Here is a 27,319-nt window from a genome sequence, read left to right on the forward strand (position 1 = left end):
TACTAAGATTAGCCTTTAGAAAATGTGTATTGATTTTGTTTTATAGGTAACTTTTCTGTTTCCATTATCTGTACTATCTCTTAAATCTTAATCTTTGATAATGAACTTATGATTGTTTTCGTGATAAATATATCTCAGTGAAGTGATGTTATACAGGAGCTGATACTTAATTGAATCAATCAGATTAGTTTGTACTCTGTCACCTTGGGGATAGCTTCTGTGAGTAGCCAGTGACGGGGCTGGATATCATGGGGAAATGCTTCAAAGGGGCTCTGAGACTGGGATGCACCTATGGTTAACCAGCAGGAAAATGTAAGGGCTGGCATAGCCTTGAGGAGATTTTTTTGGGTGGTGAGTAGATTGGAGGTGTCAGGGAGTTGACACCCAGTTAAGCACTATCAAGACTCCCTATCACTGGAGGCAGCGGGGGAAAAAAGTGACCCTGATAATCATTACATCTTTCTTTGACAAGTTATTGGATGAGGGATGCAGTAGATGAGATATATATTGATTTTAGAAAGGCTTTTGATACAGTCCCACATGACATTCTCATAAGCAAACTAGAAAAATGTGATCTAGATGAAATTCCTATACGGTGGGAGTACAACTGATTGAAAGGCTGTACTCAAAGAGTAATTATCCATGATTTGCTGTCAAACTGGGAGGAGGTATCTAGTAAGGTGCTGCAGGGGTCTGTCCTGGGTTAGATACTTTTAATCATTTTCATTAATGACTTGGATAATGAAGTAGAGAATATGCTTATTAAATTTACAGATGACACCAAGCTGGGAGGGTGCAAGCACTTTTAAGGACAGGATTAGAATTGAAAAAGGACCTTGATAAATTAGAGAATTGATCAGAAATCAACAAGTTGAAATTTAATAAAGACAAGTGCAAAGTACAATACTTAGGAAGGACAAATCAAATGTGCCACTACAACAGAGGGTGATAGTACTGTTGAAAATAATATGGGTGGATCACAAATTGAATATGAGCCAATGGGATGCAATTGCAAAAAAGGGTAATATCATTCTGGGCTCTATTAACTGGAGTCTTTTATTTAAGACATGGGAAGCAATTATCCCACTTTTCTCTGCCGTCGTGTGACCTCAGTGGAGTACTGTGTCCATTTCAGGGTACTCAGGCATGTTTAGTCTTGAGAAAAGATGACTGCGGGGACCAAGTAACAGTCTTCAGATAGCTTAAAGGCGGTATCAGTTGTTCTCCGTGTCCAATGAAAGTAGGACAAGAAATAATTGGCTTAGTCTTCAGTCAGGGAGATTTAGGTTAGATATTAGTAAAATCATTCTAACTATAAAGTTAGTTAAGAACTGGAATAGGCTTCCAAGCAAAGTTCTGGAATCCCCATCATTAGAGGTTAGACAAACACCTATCAGGGATGGTCTTGGTCCAGCCTCAGCACCAGGGGCTGGACTTAGGTGATCTCTTGCGGTCCCTTCCTGCCCTATTTTTCTATGATTTTTTTTGCTACCAAAACTCATTCACGGACCTTGTATTGCACAATAAACCACTTTTGGTTCTTCTTCGAGTGATTGCTCACGTGTATTCCACAATAGGTGTGCGTGCTCGCCATGTGCACCGGTGTCAGAAGTTTTTTCCCTCGCAGTACCCATAGGGGGGAGTGCCCCCCCACGACCCCTGGAGCAGTGCCTGCCTGGCACAGTATAAGGAGGGCTGCGCTCCCCCCACCCTCAGTTCCTTCTTGCCGCCAGTGAAGGTGCATCAGAACTGCTCGGCTCCAGCTTTGCTGCAGCTCATCCCCAGAACTCTTCGTTTGTTCAGTAGTACCTGTAGTCAGTTAGCTAATTCAGTTAGTTTAGTTAGTCATTGAGCCCAGGCCGGGGCATGCCCCGCACCCCAGGCTTTAAGTCGTGCTGCTCTTGTTGGCGCTCTATGCCAAGGAGCGACCCGCAAGCAGATTGTCTGCGCTGCTTGGAAGAAACCCATATCAGCAAAAGGTACAAGATCTGCAAGTCTTTCAAGCCCTGGACCAAAAAAGAAAGGGACATTAGGCTCCGGGCCATCCTGATGGAGCTGGTGCTGGCTGCGACCCAGGCACGCCACTCCCAACCAGTACCGAGCACCTCGACGTCGGTACGCGGAGACCCTCCGGTACCATCATCCAGTCGGCACCGCTCCCTGTCCACGGGGCACGCCAGGAGGACCGGAAAAACTCCCTCTTCGCAACGACACCGAGAGAAGTCTGGGACAGAGGCTAGGCCCATGTCGGGTAGTACTCGATCCGTATCGGGCTCTAGGCCTCCAACTCACGTTGAGTGGAGTAGCCTGGCCCCTTCGGAGCAGGCCTCTCCAGATGTCCGGATGCCATCTATGCTGAAAGCCCTCCAGGCAGCCAGGGAAGTCATGTCCGTGCCGGTGCCCGGAGCTCTGCCGATGTCAGCCCCATGCTCCAGAGGCAAGCCATCGCTGGGATCACCGCAGTCACCACCAGCCCGGTATCGGTCTCTGTTGAGGGAATGTTCCTGACACCACTCACCGCCCAGTGACCATTCAGGGATCAGTCCATTTGGATAGCCCTCAACGCCGGCCAGACTGTCCGGATGGGTGCCGTCCAACCGGGACTCCCGGCACCACTCGTCTTCGTGGAGTGAATACCGATGGGACTGTGGCGGACATTGCTAACGGTCCTCATCTCGCAGGAGATACCGCAGTTGGTTGCAACACGATCGTCAACGCCATTCCCGCTTGGAGTCCCCATTCCCGTTCCAAGTCCCCACCAAGGCACCGTAGCCCCGGGTGTTGATCGCCACCGTCTCACCGACGCGGGTCTGCCCGTCAAGGCCATTTGCGGAGCAGCTACTACCGTCGGTGCCACTCCTCTGTGTCGAGATTGCGGTCCCGTGGCTGACGTAGATCCCGGCATCGCTGATACTCCCGGTCCAGAGGCAGCAGCGGATCATACGGCAGCCCGGCCTCCCCTCACAACCGCCCGTCTACAGGCCAAGCTAGCTAGCCCGAACAGCCGGCCCTGTTGGTGCCTCAGCAAGCGCAATGGCACCAAGCGTCGTGCCGGCCCAGTGGTACCAGTGGGCACTGTGGCCTCTGGCGCAGCCCTGAGTCGGGGCTCACTTGGTGGCCGGGGCCTCGAAGCACCATCAGTGTCCATCTTTCAACCGCCAGAAAAAAGGTCGGGGGGACCTGTGTCCTCGGTACCGTGCCCGGAGTCCGATCAGTGGTGTATCCTTGGGTGCTGGACGACACCCAAAGCACCGCACCAGCCTCGCCCCATCCAGATGAGCTGATTGCGGCCCTGCCCCCCTCCATCCCACAGGAGGACTACCGGGCCCACCAAGACCTCCTAGAAAGGGTGGCAGTGAGCCTCCACCTCCAGGCTGAGGAGATGGAAGAGCCCTCACACTCCCTGTTCAATGTGCTGTCCCCTTCAGCACTGGGCAGGGTGGCCTTGCCGCTCTGTGAAGGGGTGGCAAGAATTTCAAATGCCCTGTGGCAAACACCAGTCTCATTGGCCCCCATCTCTAAAAAGGCGGAGCACAAGTACTTTGTACCCATGAAGGGACACGAGTATCTGTATACCCAGCCAGCGCCCAACTCCTTGGTGGTCGAGTCAGTCAACTAAAGGGAGCAGCAGGGGCAACCAGCCCCGACTCCCAAGAACAAAGACTCTCGGAGGTTGGATACTTTCAGGAGAAAAGTTTATTTGTCGTCAAGCTTTCAGCTACGAGTAGCAAACCATCAGGCTCTCCTGGGTCGCTACGAGTTTAACCTCTGGGTCCCTCCCCGAGTTTGAGGACTCCCTCTGGGAGCGCGATAAGAAGGAGTTTAAGAAGGCGCTCGTGGAGGAAGGGGCGGTGGCCACAAGGGCATCCCTGCAGGCTGCTTTGGATGCGGTGCACATGGCGGCACGGTCCATGGCCTCAGCGGTGTCCATGAGACGGGCATCATGGCTTCTGCTCTCTGGGCTCTCCAGCGAAGCACAGTCATCAATGGAGGATCTCCCTTTCAACGGGAAGGCTCTGTTTGCTGAGGAAACAGACACAAGGCTGCATGGCATGAAAGACTCCTGCACGACCCTCCAGACCTTGGGCCTCTATGTCCCTCCTCTGGCAAAACCCAAGTTCAAGCCGCAGCAGGCTCCCGCTCAGGCCGCCCTCCCGAAGTATGAGGCCACCCACAAAAAGCAGCGGGACTATAGAAAGCGCCCGCAACGGCAATCCTGGCCTGCACCCCAGCCTGGGTCTTTTAAGGGCAGGCATGCGGACAAAAGGTGTTTTTGACATGACGCTCAGGGGTACCCCACCAGTTCTCAGCAGGGACCTACCCCCAGTAAAGCTCCTTTTCTCCAGTCGGTTGTGTGCTTTCCTCCTGGAATGGTTGCGGCTCACCTCGGACTGATGGGTCCTCAACACCATCTCCTGAGGTTACACCCTTCAGTTTACCTCCTCCCTGCCCAACCACCCTCTGCCCCCGTCCCTCCTGGGGGACCCCTCTCATGAGGCTCTGCTCGAGCAGGAGGTGGGGCGGCTCCTGGACCTAGGAGTTATAGAGGCAGTGCCCAAGGAGTTCCTGGGCAAAGGGGTATTACTCCCGGTATTTCAAGTTCCACATGGTTTCCCTGGCCTCCATCAACCACTCCCTGGATCCCGGGGACTGGTACGCTGCCCTTGGTCTACAGGACACGTACTTCCACATCCACATATTCGAGGGGCACAGACGTTTCCTCCATTTTGTGGTAGGACAGAGTCACTACCAGTTCATGGTCCTACCGTTTGGTCTGTCCACTGCCCCCAGGGTCTTTACAAAGTGTATGGCGGTGGTAGTGGCCTACCTCAGATGCTAGAGGGTCCAGATATTCCCATATCTGGATGACTGGCTAGTCAAAGGCACCTCCCGGTCGCAGGTGAGGGATCATGTGGCGCTCGCTCCTCCTGTCCAAATGTACTGCCCTGGGCCTGTTGATAAACAACGCCAAGTCCACATTAGTATCAGTCCAACACATAGAGTTTAGTGGGTTGCTACTGGACGCAACGTCGGCCAGGGCCTCTCTCCCACCAGACAGGTTCAAGACCCTGAAAGGGCTCATCGACTCAGTCACAAGGTTCCAGTGATGGCAGCCAGGGCTTGCCGGCAACTGCTGGGTCACATGTCTGCGTGCACATATGTGGTCCGTCATGCCAGACTCAGAATGAGGCCCCTCCAGCTCTGGCTGGCCTCGCAGTTCTCCCAGGCCACGGACAGAATGGACAAAGTCCACTCCGTGCCGAACTCGGTGATCACCTCCCTGTGGTGGTGGTCCGCCTGAAACAACATGCTCTAAGGGCATTCAGGGACAAGGTCCCATCGTGGGAGCTGGTGTCTGACGCGTTGGACCTGGGTTGGGGGGCCCATGTGGGGAACTTTCAGACCCAAGGCCTGTGGTCTCTACAAGACCTACCCCTTCATATAAACATCAAGGAACTCAGGGGGGTGCGACTGGCGTGCATGGCCTTCCACTCACACCTGGAGGGCAAGGTAGTCAGGGTCCTCACGGACAACACGGCCTCAATGTTCTATATCAGCAGGCAAGGCGGGGCCCGATCATCTGCCGCGAAGTTGTCAGTCTGTGGGACTTCTGTATAGCCCACGACATCTACCTAAAAGCCTTCCACCTGCTGGGCACCTAGAATGTCAGGGTGGATCGCTTGAGCAGGAATTTTTCCTCTCAGCACGAGTGGTCTCTACACCCGGAAGTGGCTCACCAGCTCTTCCGAAGGTGGGGTACTCCCCAGGTGTACCTATTTGCTACTGGGCAGGACTGACGATGCCCCTGGTTCTGCTCCGGGGGAGCCTAGGGAGGGGCGCTATCTCCACTGCCTTTACCCTGTCCTGGTCAGGCCAGCTCCTCTACACCTTTCCCCTGTTCCCTCTGATCAGCAAGGTCCTGGAGAAAATAAAGACGGACAAAGCAAGGGTCCTCCTCGTTGCCCCGGTGTGGCCCAGGCAGCACTGGTATGGGACCCTCTCAGGGCTGGCGGTAGCTCCACCATGGCGGTAGCTCCACTGGCCGCTCCGCCTGGACCTGCTCTCTCAGGATCAGGGCTGCCTCCTCCATCCCAACCTAGCAACGCTTCACCTTATGCCATGGCTTCTCAGTGGCAAGGTGGCGAGGAAAGGACATGTTCGGAGCAGGTACAGCTCATCCTCCTCGAAAGTAGACGGCCCTCCACTTGCCTCTCCTATGTGGCGAAGTGGTCTCGGTTTTCGAGGTGGGCAGCAGGCCAGGGTGTTTCCCTGATGGCTGCCCTGATCCAGCTTATCCTTGATTATCTCCTCCTCCTGAGGACCCAGGGACTGGCGCCCTCATCAGTCTGGGTACACTTGGCGGCCCTATCGGCCTTTCATCCCCCAGTGCAAGGGCACATGGTGTTTTCCCATGCTATGATCGGACGGTTCTTTAAGGGTTTGGACCGTCTCTACCGATATTCCAAGCCCCTGGTTCCACAGTGAGACCTAAACCTGGTGCTGGCTCATCTCACGGGGGTCCTGTTTGAACCACTGGCCACGTGTTCCTGGTCTCACCTCCCATGGAAGGTAGCTTTCCTGGTAGCTATCACGTCAGCCAGATGGGTCTTGGAGCTCAGGGCCCTGACCTCTGAACCGCTGTATGCAGTTTTTCATAAGGACAAGGTCTCCGCCTACCACATGGGTCAGGACATTTTTCTGACAGTCCTCTGCCCCAAGCCTCACGTGACTAGTGAGGAATGCCGTCTCCACATGCTCGACATGAGGTGAGCTCTGGCTTTCTACCTCGAGTGGACCAAGCCGTTCAGAAAGTCTTCGCAACTGTTTGTCGCCTTGGCTGAGTGTGCAAAGGATCAGCCGATTTCCACTCAGCGGCTTTCTAAATGGATCACTTTGTGCATCCGTTCTGTTATGAGCTGGCGGGGGTTCCCCCACCCCCCACCCCACCACCTATCGTGAGGGCACACTCGACTCGGGCGCAGGCCCACGTCCCCATCTAGGACATTTGTAGGGCCGCCACATGGTCTTCGGTTCACATGTTCACCTCTCACTATGCGATCGTCTCCCAGGCCAGGGATGATGCCGGGTTCGGCAGGGCAGTACTCCGTCCCGAGAACTTGTGAACTCCTACCCGCCTCCAACAGATATAGCTTGGAATCACCTATTGTGGAATAGACATGAGCAATCACTTGAAGAAGAAAAGACAGTTACCTTTTCCGTAACTGGTGTTCTTCGAGACGTGTTGCTCATATCTGTTCCACATCCCACACTCCTTCCCCTCTGTCGGAGTTGTCTGGCAAGAAGGAACTGGGGGTGGGGGGAGCGCAGCCCTCCTTAGGTGCCACTCCAGGGGTTACGGGGGGACGCTCCCCCTTACGGGTACTGCTAGGGGAAAAACTTCCGGCATTGGTGCACATGGCAAGCACACACACCTAGAAGAACACCAGTTACGGAAAAGGTAACTGTCTTTTCTTAAATAGAATTACTCAGAACACATACATCCAATTCCTGGCAACAGCATTGAAATGCAATATTCTAACACTAATATCCTTTTTTCTTTTGGATATTACACTACACCTATGTCTTTTAATCACATTATGTTATTTGGCTGGGGTGGATGTAAAGTTTTTGCATTTGACTGTGTTTGTCATGAACTTGTACATGTGTGTGTTTTGTGGTGGTTCTGTGTTTGAATTAGGGTTGCCAAGTTTTCAACCTCTAAAAGTCCGGTCGGTGGCACAGCAGGGGTAAGGCAGCTCCCTGCCTGCTCTGGCTCCGCACAGCTACTGGGCACAGGGATGGCCACGGGGGCTCTGCACGCTGCCTGCACGCCATTGACATCTATGGAGTACTCATTTAAGTAAAGTCTACTTAGATGAATGAAGGCTTACAATTTCAGTTTCACACTAATGTGAAATACACTAATACAACTTTTAAAAAATGTTTTTATTTTTTAAAAGTAATTGGAAGTAAATTACAGGCAAGGAAACTGTATGCAATTTCCCTTATGCATAATGTTACTTATGCACCAACCTGCAATACAAGGTTTTACCTACATGGAACAGTCTAAGGGATCAAAAGAGGATACTCCAATAAATGTCTTGACTAATTTTTCCCAGTTAGGCTAAAAGGGAGGCTACTTACTAGGCAGTCTTCATCACTTATCTGGTAAATTACTTTTTATTTTTGTCTGTCTAGCAGTTGAAAATGTTTAGATGGAACACAAATAAACACTGTTTGCCGAACAATCTAGGATTTTTTGGCACCCCAAACACTATAGAAAAGATTTTTGGTGTATGTACTGTTTTTGTCTGTTCACTCATGTGTGTTCAGTGTGTATCCATAATTCAAAATAGGGATAGATCTTCTGGTAATGCTATTGATTTTAAAACCCTTTTATTAGCATTGTACTGACAACACACTTGTTATATAATTTAATTAGGATTATGGAATGACCAGCTGTATTAAACTATCCCATATTTCTCTAAAGACCTATGTTCTTACGTGTAATTAGTGGTAGCCTTTTTGTTAATTATATCTTCAAAATAAGTGCTAGGAAAGCTGTACTGCAGTCTTATGTTCCTCGATAAAAGCAGCAATGGGACAAAACACTCTTGGATCATCGCACTGAACATTCACTGCCATATTCGTTGTTATGTTTCCTTACAGATTTAATTGACATCACCATACATACGTTGCTTTTACATACTTGACATTGTTTTGAATAGTGTCCATCAAAGAAAGGATTATTTATTCTCAGTCATTTCAATCACATTCATGATGGAGAATATTTTTGCAGAATTTAAGAACTTGATTATTATGTGACATTAGTGACCTTTTATCTATGCTTTTACTGTCTCTCCTGAACTGACAGAATTTTTACATTGCTGTAATTCTTTTAAATATGTGCAGTTAAAATATGTATGTCCATAGATATATGGACTATTGCCTTGCAAGAACATGTGTGTAATTTTATTTAGTTTGGTTCTTCTAGATGACAAAAAAGGGAAAATTTCAAACAAATTCATCCTGAGGCAGATACCCACAACGTAAAATTTCAGCCTGTATTGTTAAATTTTGGCACAGTTATAAGCAGCTAGAAACAAGGATTTATAATGGGAAGTATTGGGAAATCTTTATAATATCAAGTGTTCAGCTAGTCAGCATTTCCATTCAGCTTTGAACATGCAAAAATCTTCATGTTCACAGCTGAACATTTTACTGAGCACTCTGTGCTCTGGCAACTTAGGTGTGCTAGACAATGGCCTTGAAAATGCTTTATGTGCCCAACTCAAAGTTGAGCCATATTTTAATTTTTCCAAACTTTTGAAAATTATGGCCATATTATGTAGAATATCTTCATATTCTATTTCTGCTACATTGGTGAAATGCCAGTCTATTAGCACATCTAAAAAATAACTAGCTATTTCCCTTAATCTATTTATGGGACTTCTCAGGCATTTGTGAGCTTGCACTGTCCCAGCAGACAATTGCTAAAGCATCCTGAATGACACTGAACGGTTTGGAAGGGAAAGGGATATGGTAACAAAAGAAACAGAAGACCCCATTGCCTGTAGCAGAGAGCCTTTGCAAATTTCAATGTCTGGGCAGCCAGTAGTGAGATCAGAATTTTAAAACACAAACACAACCCATATTCTGCTTTGATAATTTCCCGGTAGGCAGTGTGCCCAAAATAAACTCTGAAAAATCTCTGGTGCATTTGTTATACAGTGTGCTTCTTATAGATCACTCCCACTCCTAAATGTGACTGCAAACTTTTAGGAATAGTCTATATGAACAGAAGAACACACCTAGAGGCATCTTATCCTTTTCCTCTGTAATGGGTATCAGCAATAACCATCCAATTTAGTCCAGATGGACGTGGTATTAAAACTGGATCACTTAAACAAAAAATATCCTTATTTGCAGTGATGTTATCTGAACTCCATTCATACCTCACTTATTGAAGTGATGGGGAAAATCTGAAATAGTCGTAAATAGGGTGTGTAAGTATCTAGGAAAAGTCTACACCCTGACTTTGAACTTGAGTTGTCCTAAATGGTTTTAAATATTCAGGATTTAATGTCTCAGTGAATTTACAGATTTTTAAAACATTTTCCTTCTCTTACAAAAGGTCTAGTTAAAAGGCAGGATCTCCCCACTCCTCATTCTAGGGCCTCATCCACCTCATGAAAATAAACCACCCTCTCACAACCATATAAAAATATATGATAAATGTATCTAACATTCTTTTGTAGAAGAGAAACAAATAAGGACTAATCTTCTGACAATGGAGTTGCCTAATGAAAAAGGAGAGCTTTTCCATCCTAAATGAAAATTACACAGTTTTGCTGGTCAACTAAGAATACCACTGGAATTAAGTCATTGTATTCCACGTTTACAATGAATACCTGAAAGGCTTTCCATAGAACAACATACAGTACATCCTATTACTTTATCTACATTACCGACCAGTGCCACTTCTGAACCACCCCATGACAAAATCTAAGCTTCTTACTGTTCCTATTCAAAAATGGCACCGAAATTCTTAAGTATAGTACATGCAACCTATCTTGTGCTGTCTTGCAATAAATAAGTTTCAAGCATATTTCAGAGAGTGGACAATCAAAGGGCTTTGTACTATCATTAGCTGCTTTCAGGACAATGAATTTATGCCCTTTAAACAATTCAAATGTAGGTTAACCATTGAAGAGAAACAATTTAAAGTGTTTTTGAGCTTCACAGTTTCAGAATTAAAAGCACTCTTTCCCCAGCAAATATACAAAAATTAACACAAAGAAATAACCCCAAGAAATTAAAAAATGGTTTCTATTCCTTTCGCCACTTATCACTGGATGAAAAACATCAGGTTGCTCCACAAGCATTAAATAAAGATATAGGAATTGGAAATGCAGAAGATGAGTTGATTACTGCTTTGGTTAACTCCCGTAAATCTTCAGTCTGCAACAGAGGGAAAAGTTATGCACCCACCTTATAGTAACGCCATCTAGGTTGTATTTCCCTAATTTGTTTATGAGAAGGTCATGTGAGACAGTATCAAAAGCCTTACTAAAGTGAAGATATACAACATCTACCCTCCCTGCTCCCCATCCACAAGGCTTGTTAGCCTGTCAAAGAAAGCTTCCTGGCTCCAATGCCTGGCTCTGTGACTCGCTCCAATGCCTGGCTGTTGTTTCTGGTTTCCCACTTTGGCTATGACTCTTGGCCCCCGGCTCTGGTTCCTGTCTCCCTCAGCCCTGTTTTAACCACTGAGCTGGACTGCTGGCACCCACCCCTGACACAAGGAGCAAAAATCGTCAGAAGCCAATTAAATTATTATCCAGACCAAGATTGACTGTAAATCATATTTTTAAAAATAGTCTGTCAAGAAAGAGAACCAAATATTAGTCCAAAGGGATTTTGTTTCCATCCAACTTACAAATGCCTTGAAAATAATTATTCATTACAAAAGTGGTGATGCTTCCAGAACATAATAAAAATTACCAGTTGACGTGTGTTTGTCCTGGAAATAACGGTTGTGATAACTATTCACAACCTACAAGTGTGCACATGTAATCTCCATGCCATGATTATCTTAAAATTTTGTAGATTGTTAAACAATACATTACTCTTGATGTCATATTTCTCTGAGCACCAAGCTTCTTTTTTATGTCTGCCAAAAAGCAGACATTTCTTCCCTATAAATATACAGTACATGAACAAAGTTAAATTAATACAATGCCTGATGTAATGTCCTAGAGTGTGAAATCCTTGCTCCATTGAAGTCAATGGGAAAAATCCCATGGATTTCAGTGGGGCCAGGATTTCACATAGGATTTATTTGCACTTCTTAAATGAAACTAGTAAACTAGTATGTAAATTGGTGAAGAATCAGCATATGTTGTGAGTAATAGGCATTGTTAAGTCACTGCACAATCTTAGATTCTGACATGGTAGCAAACCCTGGGTTTAGTAGGCCAATGCTCAAACCACTGAGCTATCCCTCCCCCCTAAAATAAGACTATCAGGGTTGGAAGGGACCTCAGGAGGTCATCTAGTCCAAGCCCCTGCTCAAAGCAGGACCAATCCCCAATTTTTGCCCCAGATCCCTAAATGGCCCCCTCAAGGATTGAGCTCACAACCCTGGGTTTAGCACCTCAATGCTCAAACCACTGAGCTATTTGTAGGGTGACCAGACACCCTGTTGTTAAAGGGGCAGTCCAGTATTTAAGCCTTCCTGCAGATGTCCTGACTTTTTCTTAAAAACGGGCAAATTGTCCTATATTTTCTGTCTTCTCTCCCTCCTGCCCCCAACACTGGTGGGTCCTGCTGCTGGCTGGATTCCTGCTTGCCAGTCATCCACCCATCAGTGGTGGTGGTGGGGTGTCCAATGGCCAACCCTGTGGGTGGGTGTGCAAGGCTGGTGGCAGGGTAAAGCTTCAGCTTGTCTGGCCAGGTTCGCTGAAGCCCCTGCAGTCATGTTCCCTGGGCCCTGGTGCACAATGCATCCTTCAGGCTTAACCCCTTCCTGCCTGTGCTGTAGCCATGGGACAGGAGGCAGCTGGGTTATGTCAGTGACCAGCAGCAGCCTGGAGGTGTTAGCTGCCTTTCAATACTGTGGCAGGAAGGGACAAGCTGTTTCCAGCCACAGCGGAGTGGGACGGAGGCGGGGGAGGGAGGGATGAGCTCTGCAAAGACATGGACTGGGTCATGCTCCCCTCCCCCCCTCCTCCCACAGCTGAACGTAGCTCCTGTCCCTTCCCTTCCTCACAGTGCCAAAAGGCTGCTGCTGACCACATTGTGGTGTGAACCCTGGCAGAAATCTGGGGTGGGGGGGGGCATGTGACCTTGCATGCCCCCACCACATGTTGCCTCGGGAAGACATGGCGCCAGGTAGCAGGAGAGGTGGGTCTTTCCCGGGGACCCAGCCAGGCATGGAGGGCAAAGAACACTAGACAGGGAGAGTCAGGTCGGTCAGTCAACCCGTCCTCTCTCCCCCGTATGAGAGAGGTGTACAGGAGTGTGTTTGTGTCACCTCTCCCTGTGTGTGGGGGGGACGGGTGTGTGTGTGTCACCCCTTCCCGTGTGAACCTTAAAGCCTTAAAGAATAAGAAGGCAAATAAAAAAATCCAACTGCGCAGTATTTCTTTTTAAAGGGGCTCGGTCAACTTGATGTTAATTTTAACATTTGTACTGCATAGTTCTGACCGACTGCTGTTGAACTCGCTTGAATACAAGTAATTTTACGAGGTGTCCCGTATTCAGCATAGGGAAGTATGGTCAGCCTATCTATTTGGGGGTAGTATTATATGACTTAGGAGCAAGAGAAAGATGGGGGAAATAGGTCCTCTACTTAGCAGAGAAAGAGCTAGAAAAGAAGACTGAGGGGAGACCGAATAACAGTCTTCAAATATATTAAGGGCTGTTATAAAAACTTCCACTGGAGTTAGGACAAGTAGTCATTGGTTTAATCTGCAGCAAGGGAGATTTAGGTTAGATATTAGGAAAAACTTTCTAACTATAAGGGTAATTTACCTCTGGAATTGGCTTCCAAGGGAGGTTGTGGAATCCCTATCATTGGAAGTTTTTGAAAACAGGTTGGACAAACACCTGTCAGGAATGGTCTAGAATCATAGAATCACAGAATATCAGGGTTGGAAGGGACCCCTGAAGGTCATCTAGTCCAACCCCCTGCTCGAAGCAGGACCAATTCCCAGTTAAATCATCCCAGCCAGGGCTTTGTCAAGCCTGACCTTAAAAACCTCCAAGGAAGGAGATTCTACCACCTCCCTAGGCAACGCATTCCAGTGTTTCACCACCCTCTTACTGAAAAAGTTTTTCCTAATATCCAATCTAAACCTCCCCCACTGCAACTTGAGACCATTACTCCTCGTTCTGTCATCTGCTACCATTGAGAACAGTCTAGAGCCATCCTCTTTGGAACCCCTTTTCAGGTAGTTGAAAGCAGCTATCAAATCCCCCCTCATTCTTCTCTTCTGCAGGCTAAAAAATCCCAGCTCCCTCAGCCTCTCCTCATAAGTCATGTGTTCTAGACCCCTAATCATTTTTGTTGCCCTTCGCTGGACTCTCTCCAATTTATCCACATCCTTCTTGTAGTGTGGGGCCCAAAACTGGACACAGTACTCCAGATGAGGCCTCACCAATGTCGAATAGAGGGGAACGATCACGTCCCTCGATCTGCTCGCTATGCCCCTACTTATACATCCCAAAATGCCATTGGCCTTCTTGGCAACAAGGGCACACTGCTGTCTAGGTTTACTTGGTCCTACCACAGTGCATGAGGCTGAACTTTGATGACTTTTCAAGGTCCCTTTCAATCCTATATTTTTGTGTATTCTATGAATTACAATATATCAATGTTAAGTTATAAAATAAGAAAAAAATATAAATTAGATCTTGAAGTCAGTGCAGAGCCAGTGAAGTTATTTCGGTAGGGAAGCAATTTCATTATCCTACTTCATACACATCTGAAAAAGAATAGCTGAAGGGAGGTGATAAAGGAGTTGGAATAGTTTAGATGAAAGGATATGGAGTTTAGGTGGATGTTAGGAGTGCTAGTAATAATGTAAGATTCAGTCCTGTATTTTTTCTTGAGATAGAATTTTGGGTTTTCCATTTGATTGTTGATATTTTTATATGTATATACTTTTATATTTTATACTAATATGTGTCAACAAAGGACAAAGACACTGTGTGTGTTGGTTTTGCCTGGCCAGATGGGTTTGTTAGTATAATGGGAACAGATAAGAACAGTTAACATGTTTAACATAAGAACACTTAAAGTGTTACCAGCATGGTGGGAGTGTAATATACAAGCATACACTGAAAGGCTGCCTGGCTCCTCTGTCAAGCCAAGGTCAAGCAACCAGTTAGCAGTGGCAAGGGGGTGGGGGGGGAGGCATAAGAAACACTAAAAGCCAAAGAAAAGCCTGGCCTTGGCCAGTACACAGCCTTACTCCTTACCCCTCCCAAGGGATACAAAAGAGGTGGGATGAAGACCCCAGACTCACAACCCCACAAAACTGAACCATTTATGACCATAAATTGAAAGAGGTAGGACCAAGGACGTGTATTAACAGCTATATTTATGCCTGTTAAGGAGGGGGACAAATGGTACATTGGGAAACAAGGCTCTGAGGCATCAGAACTATGGTTATGCTTGCTTGAAACTAACCCCAATAAACTTTGCATTGCCTGCATTGGAATTCTGATCTTCTGCTTTCTGTCTGCGTGACAAGAACCAGGGGAGAGGGTGAAGGGAAAGCCGTCTAACTGTGGAGATTTCAGCAAAAGGTGAAATAGAAGCAATGTTGCAGGTATCAAAGATGGTTAGAAAGGTTGATGATGCACAGTTGGATATGAAACACATAAAATGGTATTTGAGGTTAAAGGTACAAATATACCCTAATTGTTTTGGATTAGAAAGAGCACACTTAACTTCAGCAGTTCTTTCCAAGTGGCTCCACTTGCCCACTTCACCTCTCATGTCTAATTTTCACATGCATTTCTGACTCCTCCCCATGTGAGTAGTCGTAAAGAACAGAAAATTGAAAGGGAAAACAGGTTGCTCACACTATTTTCTTTTGGTGAGCTGTTTAGTTCTCAGACATTGCTGCTGTAAATTCACCAGTGATGCACTAGAATACGGGCAAAATACATGTGATAACAAAGTGTTTTTGAGATTCCTGTGGAACCCCAGAGCCCAGGATATGAATGACATGGGGAAAAGGGTAATCTTTTGCCAGGGAATAGTAGAAGATTGTTATGATAGACACACCCTTTGTTGGGAAGCTTAGAGTATGCTTTGAATTGGGTAATGTCTAGGAACTAGAGAACTTACTTTTAGGAAGTGCTTAATAAGATAGGATCCTCTATGTGAAGGAAGCAATAGAGCCTGAATGTTGTACTTGAATATTGAATAAAAACAATGAACTACGTTAAGCCAGAGAATCCAGAAGTATTTCTTCATCATGCACAATCCTGAATCATGAAAATTCATATAAGTGTAGATTTATAGATTCAGTGGGTTGGGGGACACAAAATATATTAAAGTTAAAAAGTAAACTATAATATAATTGTTTCATAATTTATATGAAATCTGAAGTATATAAATAAAGCCAAATTTTCAAATACTGGGCATTTATTATACAGATTTCTCAACAATAACCAACTTTATTTAATTGTCTATTGAAGACCTTTATTCTATTTGTTGGCAGCCATGATTCCCTGTCCCTTTATTCTTTTCCCAGTAATGGCCCTACAGATCTTTTAGTTGCATTATGAGCTTGAGACCAGTGACATTCAAGGATCCTGTTGGACTTGTAGTGCTTGCGAGCACAGATGAAATAGAAAAGCAGACAGTCACCTGGACTGCAAAGCAGATTTAGAAGTTGATTTGATCTAATTTAAACAAAGCCAGGGCCTTTAGTCACTTTCACCGTGGGTACTTCTCTGATTTTTACCTTTAGGAAATCAGTGGAAAATGATCATGTGAACAAAAATATTTTGCAAATTAGCAAAATAGTGATTTTGAGGTATATGTGGCTTATTGAACATATTTTATAAAGTGTATTCATCCCATGTTTAAGATTCAGTTCAGTATATTGTTACTATGAGTTGAGTTCATTATCTCAGAACAGTTGCTTCAGAAATATGGATTGGGTAATAATCTGCATGTACGATAATATTTACAAACTGGTAATATCCCTCAAGATAATAAGTCAAGTGATGAATAAATTTGAATTGTGAATAGCTCTAAAATAAACTCAAAACAAAAGTGTGAAATAAAGATGACAGTGGGTATTTGAAAACATGAATATCTCTAAGACTTTTCATTTTACATTTAAATTGTGAAAAACTAATACCAGAATATTAGCTCTCCTGTGTTTCGTAGGGAAGGTCAGTATGAAATCAAATGTAGTATACATACTTTTTCATCTTCTAGGAGAGAGATAACTACTTGGAAAAGTAACTTAGTTTGTGCCTTGTTCCATAAAACACAACGCTACAAATATTTCAGCATAATGTAGTAGGTAGATTGTATACATCATAGCACAGGATAAACTATAAAACTGAAACTGTTTAAGATAAAAATAAACTATTATTAGTATTCATTAGAATTGTAATTATAGCAAGATTGATATATCTTCTGAAATCATTCAGTAAATATACTGGAAAGGAAAACCACTTTTTCATATGGTATATAACTGATCTTGAGAACTCAATAAACCTAATTTTATTTCCTTATTTTAGTGCCCAAGCACAATGAAAATCAGAATACGTCATCTAGAGATATCACGCACTTACCACCTAGTTAAATGTCTAATCTTATTCTATGCCTACATATTGAATGATAAATTCTGATTGATATAAAGTAATGGTTTAAGTAGAGTCTTTTATTCTTGCTGGTTCCATTTTCTGTTTCATTATCTATTAGTAATATGATTGCACTGCATCATTTTTAAACAATCAAGATCCTTAGAAAATTATGTCAGAAGTAATTTTCTGTTAATGGCTTTACTTAAGAGTGATTTGCAAAGTTGTGAAAAGTTAAGAACATTCATTATTGAAGAGGAAGAGGTAATTAGTTGCTTTAAAACTAGAGCATTAAAACCTTGTTTTAGTAAAATCTGTATTACAGATTTACACCATGTAATTCTCTTACTATAGCCTATTTGAATTTCAATTTTCTCACTTTCCTTACAGAAGTGGAATTTTCTGATTCTGATAATTCAGGGCCAAACATGATTTTTAGAGCTGGACCTACATCAAAATCCCAATTGCAAATACTAGAGAATTTTGAGGATACTCAAATTCTGAACCCAGACCTGAACTTTGCAAGTGGCTTCTGTAGTTAAAATGATCCAAACCCAAAAACTCAGATCCAAGCATCCCCCAACTTATGTTATATTAAATATCATGATCATCTTGAACAAATCTTCAAGGCTGAGAATCAGTACCTATCAGCCCAGCCTGTACCCTTTCTTTCCCCAGCATACAGTTAAATACTGTTAAGTATATTTACGGCACTGTACTAAGAAATAGACTGGCAAGTTTTAATAGGAATACCTCCATTTTACTTACCTGTTATCCTTATAAATACACTTTCATATATGTTTCCTCTGTCTTATTTTATCCCTCTGAGTTTTTCTTCTTTCCTTTGTTGCTTGATTAATACCCTCCCCATGAAGCTTTTCTTACAATGGAGGAGCAATTGATACCAGTACCACTTCTTAGCCACGTGAAAGAGGTTTCTGCTTCACAAGGCATGACTGAAAGTTCCACTTTCATAAGATATAAGAGTTCTGGGCCTAATCGTCAGCTTGTGTAAATCAGCCTAGTTTAATTAACTTCACTTCAGCTAATAGACTCAAGGAGCTCAATCTATTTAGTTTAACAAAGAGAAGGGGTGCCTTGATTACAGTCTATCAGTATCTACATGGGGGAAAATATTTAATAGGCTCTTCAGTTTAGCAGAGAAAGGTATAACATGATCAAATGATTGGAAGTTGAAGCTAGACAAATTCAGACTGGAAATAAGATTTACATTTAACAAGTGGTGGATTCTCCATCACTGACAATTTTAAAATCATAATTGGATGTTTCACCAATGTTCTGGCTTCGGAATCTATGAATAGACTAATACACCTTTCATTTGTTGGACTGATCTTGGCAGTGTTAATAGTAGAAAAGAAAAAAGAACAATGTTTACATCCATGTTGCCCTCACTACAACTCCAATGTTGGAGTTATTGAAACAGAAAAAAAATTTTTAAAAAAAGCAGCAGCAACAAAACCCCTAGAAAACTGAACATTTGTATAAACCATTAACAATTGCTAACCTTCCCACAACTATCCCAGCACAATGTATGAAAGAAGGTGTACTTCTGAAGAAAGAAGCTTGTAAAAGGAGCATGAGGGTATGGGTACTCAATTGAATGTGGAATACACAAGGAAAACCAATATCTTTGATTTCTCTCTCCTGACTATTTTCTGCAGGATCATGATTCTTCCAGCACTGCCAGGAACATCCCATTCCTTGGAGTGAAGGAGATCATGCCAGCAGACCTTCCACAGTTCCCAAGAGTTTCTTCTGGCAGTGTCATTTGTCTCTGAGCTGCTTTCCATTGAAAATGAAAATCAGAGGGAGGGGGGCGGAAGAGAGGGAGAAGTGAGCATGGACAGGGAAGATGAAAAGAAAGAATAAGAACAATGAAAACAGTATTTCTGTTATTATTTAATAGAAATGTCCTGATGGGGGAAAATTGGTTGTCTTGCAGAAAAAATGCTATAAACAATTTAGAAAAATAAAGCTTCATATACAGTCATTGTATATGTGTAATAACTATATTAAATAAAAGACAGTGCTTCAGTGAGAGGCACATATGGGCCAGTAAGCACTAGAAATTGTATTACTGGAACCACGACCCCACTACTGCACTAAATAGACTTTGAATTCTATAAAAGAAGTGACAATATGCCTGAAATTGCAAGTTTTGTTTGATTGAAATGGCAGCAGTCTAAAGTAATCTATTAAAAAAAAAACCCTGATATTTTATCTTTTCTTACTGGAAAGTGAGGATCTTCACAATATTCTTTACTTAATACAACAGTCTCACTACTTATAGCATTAATTTTTAAAAACGGAGTCCATATTCCATTCTGAATTAGTGCTTCCACTTTAACATTTTTCAGAGTAGCAGCCGTGTAAGTCTGTCTATCAAGCATTCTTACAACTGTCCTATCTCTGGGCCTCTCCTTCTGCCCCTCCACCCCCACGAACATGATACAGTTCTGTGGTGACCTAGAATCCTATTTTCGACGTCTCCGACTCAAGGAATATTTCCAACACACCTCTGAACAACATACTAATCCACAGAGACCTTCCTACCAACACTACAAAAAGAAGGATTCTAGGTGGAATCCTCCTGAAGGTCAAAACAGCAGACTGGACTTCTACATAGAGTGCTTCCGCCGACGTGCACGGGCTGAAATTGTGGAAAAGCAGCATCACTTGCCCCATAACCTCAGCCGTGCAGAACACAATGCCATCCACAGCCTCAGAAACAACTCTGACATCATAATCAAAAAGTCTGACAAAGAAGGTGCTGTTGTCATCATGAATAGGTCGGAATATGAACAAGAGGCTGCTCGGCAGCTCTCCAACACCACTTTCTACAGGCCAGTACCCTCTGATCCCACTGAGAGTTACCAAAAGAAACTACAGCATTTGCTCAAGAAACTCCCTGAAAAAGCACAAGAACAAATCCGCACAGATACACCCCTGGAACTCCGACCTGGGGTATTCTATCTGCTACCCAAGATCCCTAAACCTGGAAATCCTGGGCGCCCCATCATCTCAGGCATTGGCATCCTGACAGCAGGATTGTCTGGCTACGTAGACTCCCTCCTCAGGCCCTACGCTACCAGCACTCCCAGCTATCTTCGAGACACCACTGACTTCCTGAGGAAACTACAATCCATCGGTGATCTTCGTGAAAACATCATCCTGGGCACTATGGATGTAGAAGCCCTCTACACCAACATTCCACACAAAGATGGACTACAAGCCGTCAAGAATCATTATCCCCGATAATGTCACGGCAAACCTGGTGGCTGAACTTTGTGACTTTGTCCTCACCCATAACTATTTCACATTTGGGGACAATGTATACCTTCAAATCAGCGGCACTGCTATGGGTACCCGCATGGCCCCACAGTATGAGAACATTTTTATGGCTGACTTAGAACAACGCTTCCTCAGCTCTCGTCCCCTAACACCCCTACTCTACTTGCGCTACATTGATGACATCTTCATCATCTGGACCCATGGAAAAGAAGCCCTTGAGGAATTCCACCATGATTTCAACAATTTCCATCCCACCATCAACCTCAGTCTGGACCAGTCCACACAAGAGATCCACTTCCTGGACACTACAGTGCTAATAAGCGATGGTCACATAAACACCACCCTATACCGGAAACCTACTGACCGCTATTCCTACCTACATGCCTCCAGCTTTCACCCAGACCACACCACACGATCCATTGTCTACAGCCAACCTCTACGATACAACCACATTTGCTCCAACCCCTCAGACAGAGACAAACACCTACAAGATCTCTATCAAGCATTCTTACAACTACAATACCCTCCTGCTGAAGTGAAGAAACAGATTGACAGAGCCAGACGAGTACCCAGAAGTCACCTACTACAGGACAGGCCCAACAAAGAAAATAACAGAACGCCACTAGCCATAACCTTCAGCCCCCAACTAAAACCTCTCCAACGCATTATCAAGGATCTACAACCTATCCTGAAGGACGACCTATCACTCTCACAAATCTTGGGAGACAGGCCAGTCCTTGCTTACAGACAGCCCCCCAACCTGAAGCAAATACTCACCAGCAACCAAACACCACACAACAGAACCACTAACCCAGGAACCTGTCCTTGCAACAAAGCCCGTTGCCAACTGTGCCCACATATCTATTCAGGGGACACCATCATAGGGCCTAATCACGTCAGCCAAACTATCAGAGGCTCGTTCACTTGCACATCTACCAATGTGATATATGCCATCATGTGCCAGCAATGCCCCTCTGCCATGTACATTGGTCAAACTGGACAGTCTCTACGTAAAAGAATAAATGGACACAAATCAGATGTCAAGAATTATAACATTCATAAACCAGTCGGAGAACACTTCAGTCTCTCTGGTCACTCGATTTCTGATCTTAAAGTGACTATCCTTCAACTAAAAAACTTCGAAAACAGACTCCAACAAGAGACTGCTGAATTGGAATTAATTTGCAAATTGGATACAATTAACTTAGGCTTGAATAGAGACTGGGAGTGGCTGAGTCATTATACAAAGTAAAACTATTTCCCCTTATGTATTCCTGCTCCCCCCCCTCTCCCACTGTTCCTCAGACATTCTTGTTAACTCCTGGAAATGTGCTGGAAATGACCCACCTTGATTATCACTTCAAAAGGTTTTCTCTCCCCCCACCCCACTCTCCTGCTGGTAATAGCTAATCGTAAGTGATCACTGTCCTTACAATGTGTATGATAAACACCCATTTTTTCATGGTCTGTGTGTATATAAATCTCCTCACTGTATTTTCCACTTTATGCATCCGATGAAGTGAGCTGTAGCTCACAAAAGCTTATGCTCAAATAAATTGGTTAGTCTCTAAGGTGCCACAAGTACTCCTTTTCACTTTAACATTGTCATAAAGAATCTCCATAGTAAAACCTTTCATTGTATTATAAAAAATAAAGATACAGTGACAGAGAAAAATACTGAAGAGAAAAGTATTAATAAGACTGTATATACACAATGAAATATATGTCCTGTACATCCTGTCTCACATTAAAAAGACACAAAAGTCCAGCAGATAGGACCTTGGACTTGGAGTCAGGAGACTTAAGTTGTATATCTGCTTTGGCCACTGACCTGTTATAATTTTAGGCAAGTTATTGTATGCTTCTGTTTCTCTTTCCACTCTTTGTCTTCCTTGTCTGTTTAGATTGTAAGCTCTTCAGTGAAGGGACTGTTCTTACCATTGTGTTTGTGCAACACCTAGCACAATACTACTATGGACTTCTATACTACAAATAGTAAATAATCATGAATGAGAGTATAAAGAAACCAATATGTAGGATAATAATATAGTTATCACTTTGAGTTTATTAATTGAGCATTCTACGTTCTTTTTTTTAGAACTCCAACCTGATTCATCAGAAGGTGTCTCCTCCTACTGAGCAACAAGGATCCCCAATCTTATCATTCATTATTCTTGAACAATTCAATGCCATTCTCCTAGTGCAAAGTGTCCATCAGTCACTTGCAGCTCTCAGTAAAGTCATCAGAGGCACCTCACTATTGAGTTCTGAAGTACAAAGTCTAGCAAGTGCTTTATTAAACCAGAAGGTAAGTTAGTATTTGAAAAAAGAAATTATGCACTTAACTAAGCATTATAAATCCTTACTCTGTAACTATGACATTGAACAGAAGTCGGCTAAATTCAGATACGTATATACATTTCACCTTTTGTTTGGTTTGTTTAAAATTGTCACAAGAGTAGATTAGATGCTTCAGGGGATTCCTAATCAAATAGGGAACCTTTCACCTTCTGGTCACTTATAGTTCAAAACTGGTTCAGGGTTTTAGCACCAAATGTTGTTACCATTTAAAGGCTGTTAGTGCCCTTTGTACTAAATTGTCGATCTGTTGCTTAGTGGTTAGCTATCTGCCTTACAAACAACTGCTATGTTAATTGGTTTCTTAAGTAGTAGGGTAAGGAGAGAGTCCAAGAATTAAAACAGAGCTACTTTCTTATACCTAGAAGTTTAAAGACATTGGCAGTGCAGCCATCATGCCCAGAAAAATGAATTCTACCTTTAGGGCTATCACTCTGGCACCTTTGATGAGTACTAAGGCCTGAGAGGTGCTAAGTATGCACAATTCTTTATTGACATTAGGATAAATAGTAAAACAAAACTCCCAAACTACTCAACTATCCTGAAATATACAAATATTACTATTTTAAGGAAAACATAACTGGCTTTTCAGAATGAAAACTTTAAAAAATATTGGCTTTAAGAATCAGTGGGGGCTTCTGAGCATATTATGCACATTAGCTGATCTTTCTCTATGAAGGATATACAAAGATGGTAGAATTAATGATCCTGGAATAGCATTTCCAGCTCAAATCTCATAATATCTCACAAGCCAAATCATTCATATTATCCCTTAAAAATGTATAAATCATTTTCCACCCCCATCAACGTGCCTCAGTGGGTCACAGCTGAGGATGCCAGTTTCAGGTCAAACTGCTGAGAAATAGGGCAGATCCACTCCGAACAGGTAGTTATTCTATGATTAGATATACCAAGCCAGTAACAAAAGTAAACTTCTGTCTCATCACACTGGTTAACAAGAAGTCAAAAATGCAATCTCCTTAGGCATTCCAGGATGTATTTCACCACACAGACACTAGAGTTTATGATGAGTGGTTATTGAAAACGAATTTTATCAAACAAAAGGTTCTTCTGATCTCAAGAGATCAGTCACATAGCCAGGTCAATGTATAACTCAGATCTTATCCAATAATCACGGTGCTGCCAATCTTTTAGTAATTAAAATCTAAAGGTTTATTTATAAGAGAAAAGAAGACAGTTAAAATGGTTAATAGATCATATACATACAATAATTGCAAAGTTCTTATCTCAGGTTTGTAGCAGTGATGTTACAGACTGTTGACTTCTAAAGTCTCTGGTAACTTCCAAAAGCTTGGAAGGTCCTCAGTTCATAGATTTGAATGCGCCTTTTAGTTGTAAGTCCATAGTCTAGAGAATCTGAGCAGAAAAGAGGCAACTGGAGATTATTTAGGGTCTTTTATATCCTCTGCCATGTGAATGGAATTTTACTGTCCCAAACAAAGCTCACAGTCTACTTGTGGAAAGTCACAGGCACAAGATGGAGTGCACGGTCAAATGAGCAAGTCACATGCCCTTACATGGCTTGCTGACTCCTAGAGGCAGCCATTGGTCACTTGCAGGCCAAGGTATCTGCAGGAACAGCCATCTTGGGCGGAATGAGTTTCTTCTATGGACCATTGTGAGAGTCAGTTGCCTTTCATGGGCCATCAATACAAAGAGGTCTGGCTTCACTGTAAATTATACTTGGTGAGTGTTACAAACACATTTGGGATACAGATCTATAGCCAATATTCATAACTTCAGCTACAGTGATGATACATGGATTTAAACAGGATAATTTTAGTTAGAAAATCATATCGCTTCTGTTGACACCTTACATTATATACTTTGTACAAATTTTGTTGCAGTTGTCTAAACAGTGACAATATTAATTATATAAATGGTCATATTTCAGTCATACAGCATCACACCCCTTTTAGTGAAACTTGCATTTACAACTAAAACATATTGGAAATAATTTTGCTAATAGGATATCCTAGGAAATATGTTTTAGTATAAAATGCTGCCTCTTCTCTATTTTTTTGCTGTTTCACAGTGGTAAATACAACAGTTCTCTGTATATATCGGCACCCTTTTCTTATGTAGTACAGATTAGTGCAACTCAAACCAAATAAGGCTTGCATTGCTGTCCATAAACAATAAGAAATTTTTTAAATCTAGAGCAATTCTAATGCTCAGTAAAAACTTCAGCCAACTTTGTCAGGCATTTTGCATTACAATGTACAGTCCATTAATATTCAAAATATTTGGAATTATTACTTGGTTAAATGAATTCCTGTACATTGGGGGAGTCGCCGGCCCTGCTACAGCAAAAGGCAATGTATACTTTGTACAAATTAAACATTACACCCTTTCTGGGATTTGGTTTTATGATCAGAAGTATTAAACAGAACATAGCAAACTCTATTCCAGGCTTAAATACCTTAGGACCTATCTGTTCCAGACCCAAACCCCCAAGACTACTTTGGCTCATAACCTGTTGTATCTGTCTCCCCAAATGCACATATTAGAATAGCACTACCTCAGTGCCAATTGAGCATGGATTATCAGACCATGAGACATAATTTAGTCTTTGTCTTTTCCACGAGACATTTTGGGAACTTTATGATGGTAGCGGTTACTTTCTGTCTTCTTTTGGAGGTTCTGTGCTCCCACCAGTCTTCATCAACACAAATAGTCCAGGATGGATTTGGGCTAGGTTGGATGGCTTATTTAGACCAACTGACAGTTCACTTTCCTCAATAGTTTGAAGCTGTTTGGTTTGTTTATGAATTAAGGGAAGTCATTATAAAGTAAACATAAACCAATTTTAATTTAAACCAGTTCAAACACAGGGTTTGCACTGATTTAACTAAATTGATTTAGAAACTAGTATAGTTAAATAGATTCACTTTCTATACATAGACATCCCAAATTACTTTCTTTTCCTCAGTTTTTTCTGTGATATGTAGTATCTTGTTGTTTGTTTTATAAAGAGAACTGTAAAGTATAGGTGCTTAGTACATGTTCCAAAACAGATAGAGGAGAATTTTCACTTCAAAAGGTTTTTAAAATGACTCTTGAAACCTGTGCATATTAATATTAATACTGTAACAGCTGCATAAGGCCTGTTATCTGTTGGATAAATAGTGAGCATTCACAAATAGTCAACGTACCATACTAACACAGGAAAGTTACATTGGTCCCACATTCAGAATTGTAGATGTCTGACATTTAGATTTTGCCACTTTTATTTGCAAGCAGTTTGGTTTTAAAAATAGCATAAAATCATAACAGTAATAAAGAACATAGTGTAGAAAAAATTGTAAGGAAAACTAGAAACTGTTGGTTTCCCTAACTTAAGTACTGAGCTGACTAGCTGTTGATGCACTGTTTCTGCACTGGCTTAGCTAACTACCTGAGAGCCTTTCCTCACCTTTATGTTCAGTTGTGTAATTAAAGGGTATATATCTTTTAAAACTCATGAAGATTGGGTATGGGGATCTGATAGGGTATGCTTCCCACACTGGCCCTGCAAGAGCTGACTTGGGCCAGGTAGGCCAATCGGCTAATTAAGCTGAAAATGGTGGAGCTTTAGGTTGGAGGCAGCTAATTAGAGAGAGGCTCACCTGTGAGGGGCAGGCGGGGCTTCTACAAAAGACAGGAAATTGGAAACAGAAGGGACTTCCGGGAAGGAGTCTACAGTTACTCCCTGGGAAAAGGGAAGTGTGTTTGGGGGGCTTCAGAGATGAGTTGCCTAAAGTTACTCCCTGGGAGGAGGCTCGACAGAGGAGTGGGGAGGGCCAGGAGATATGGAAGAAGCCCAGGGAAAGGCAGCAAGTTGCAGGGAACGGACCTTAGCTGTTGTGTAGAGGGTCTCTGAGCTAGAACCCAGAGTAGAGGGTAGGCCCAGGTTCACTGCCAGCTGCTGTGGGAGTGGTACTGTAAAGCAGTGAAGCAGACGACTTCCTGAGAGACTGCTGGAGAGCAGGAACCTTGATACACTCCCCCGGGATGGAAAACTACAATAGTGATCTGGCCGGAGGGCTGAGTCACAAAGAGGACAGCTGCAGCTCCTGAGAGCAAGAGAGGGGCTGCAGGGGAGAAACTGATGGGGCATAACCTCAGGATGGGGTGACCAAGGATGGGGTAACCTTGGCCTGACCAAGCTAATCCCCAGAATCACCAGAAGGTGGCCCATCCAGTGGTAAGGAGAGCAACCCGACACAGGGGAAAAAACAGGTTGTACATAGTTATGATGTGATGAAATCAAAGAATATGAAACCAGAAAGAACTACAAAGATTCATAACA

General features: G+C 43.4%; 1 protein-coding gene across 2 annotated transcripts in view; it reads left to right on the forward strand.

Moving 5' to 3' along the window:
* The window catches only part of DYNC2H1 (dynein cytoplasmic 2 heavy chain 1), a 397,803-nt gene that overhangs the window by 295,642 nt on the left and 74,842 nt on the right, over window positions 1-27,319 (forward strand). For both annotated transcript variants that reach the window (XM_077805779.1, XM_077805787.1), the window contains exon 84: window positions 22,748-22,957. In XM_077805779.1, the coding sequence (XP_077661905.1) occupies window positions 22,748-22,957 (210 nt within the window). The remainder of the gene's footprint in view (window positions 1-22,747; window positions 22,958-27,319) is intronic.

This window comes from Eretmochelys imbricata, chromosome 1 (assembly GCF_965152235.1).
Source record: "Eretmochelys imbricata isolate rEreImb1 chromosome 1, rEreImb1.hap1, whole genome shotgun sequence".
In the NCBI taxonomy this organism is placed as follows: domain Eukaryota; kingdom Metazoa; phylum Chordata; order Testudines; family Cheloniidae; genus Eretmochelys; species Eretmochelys imbricata.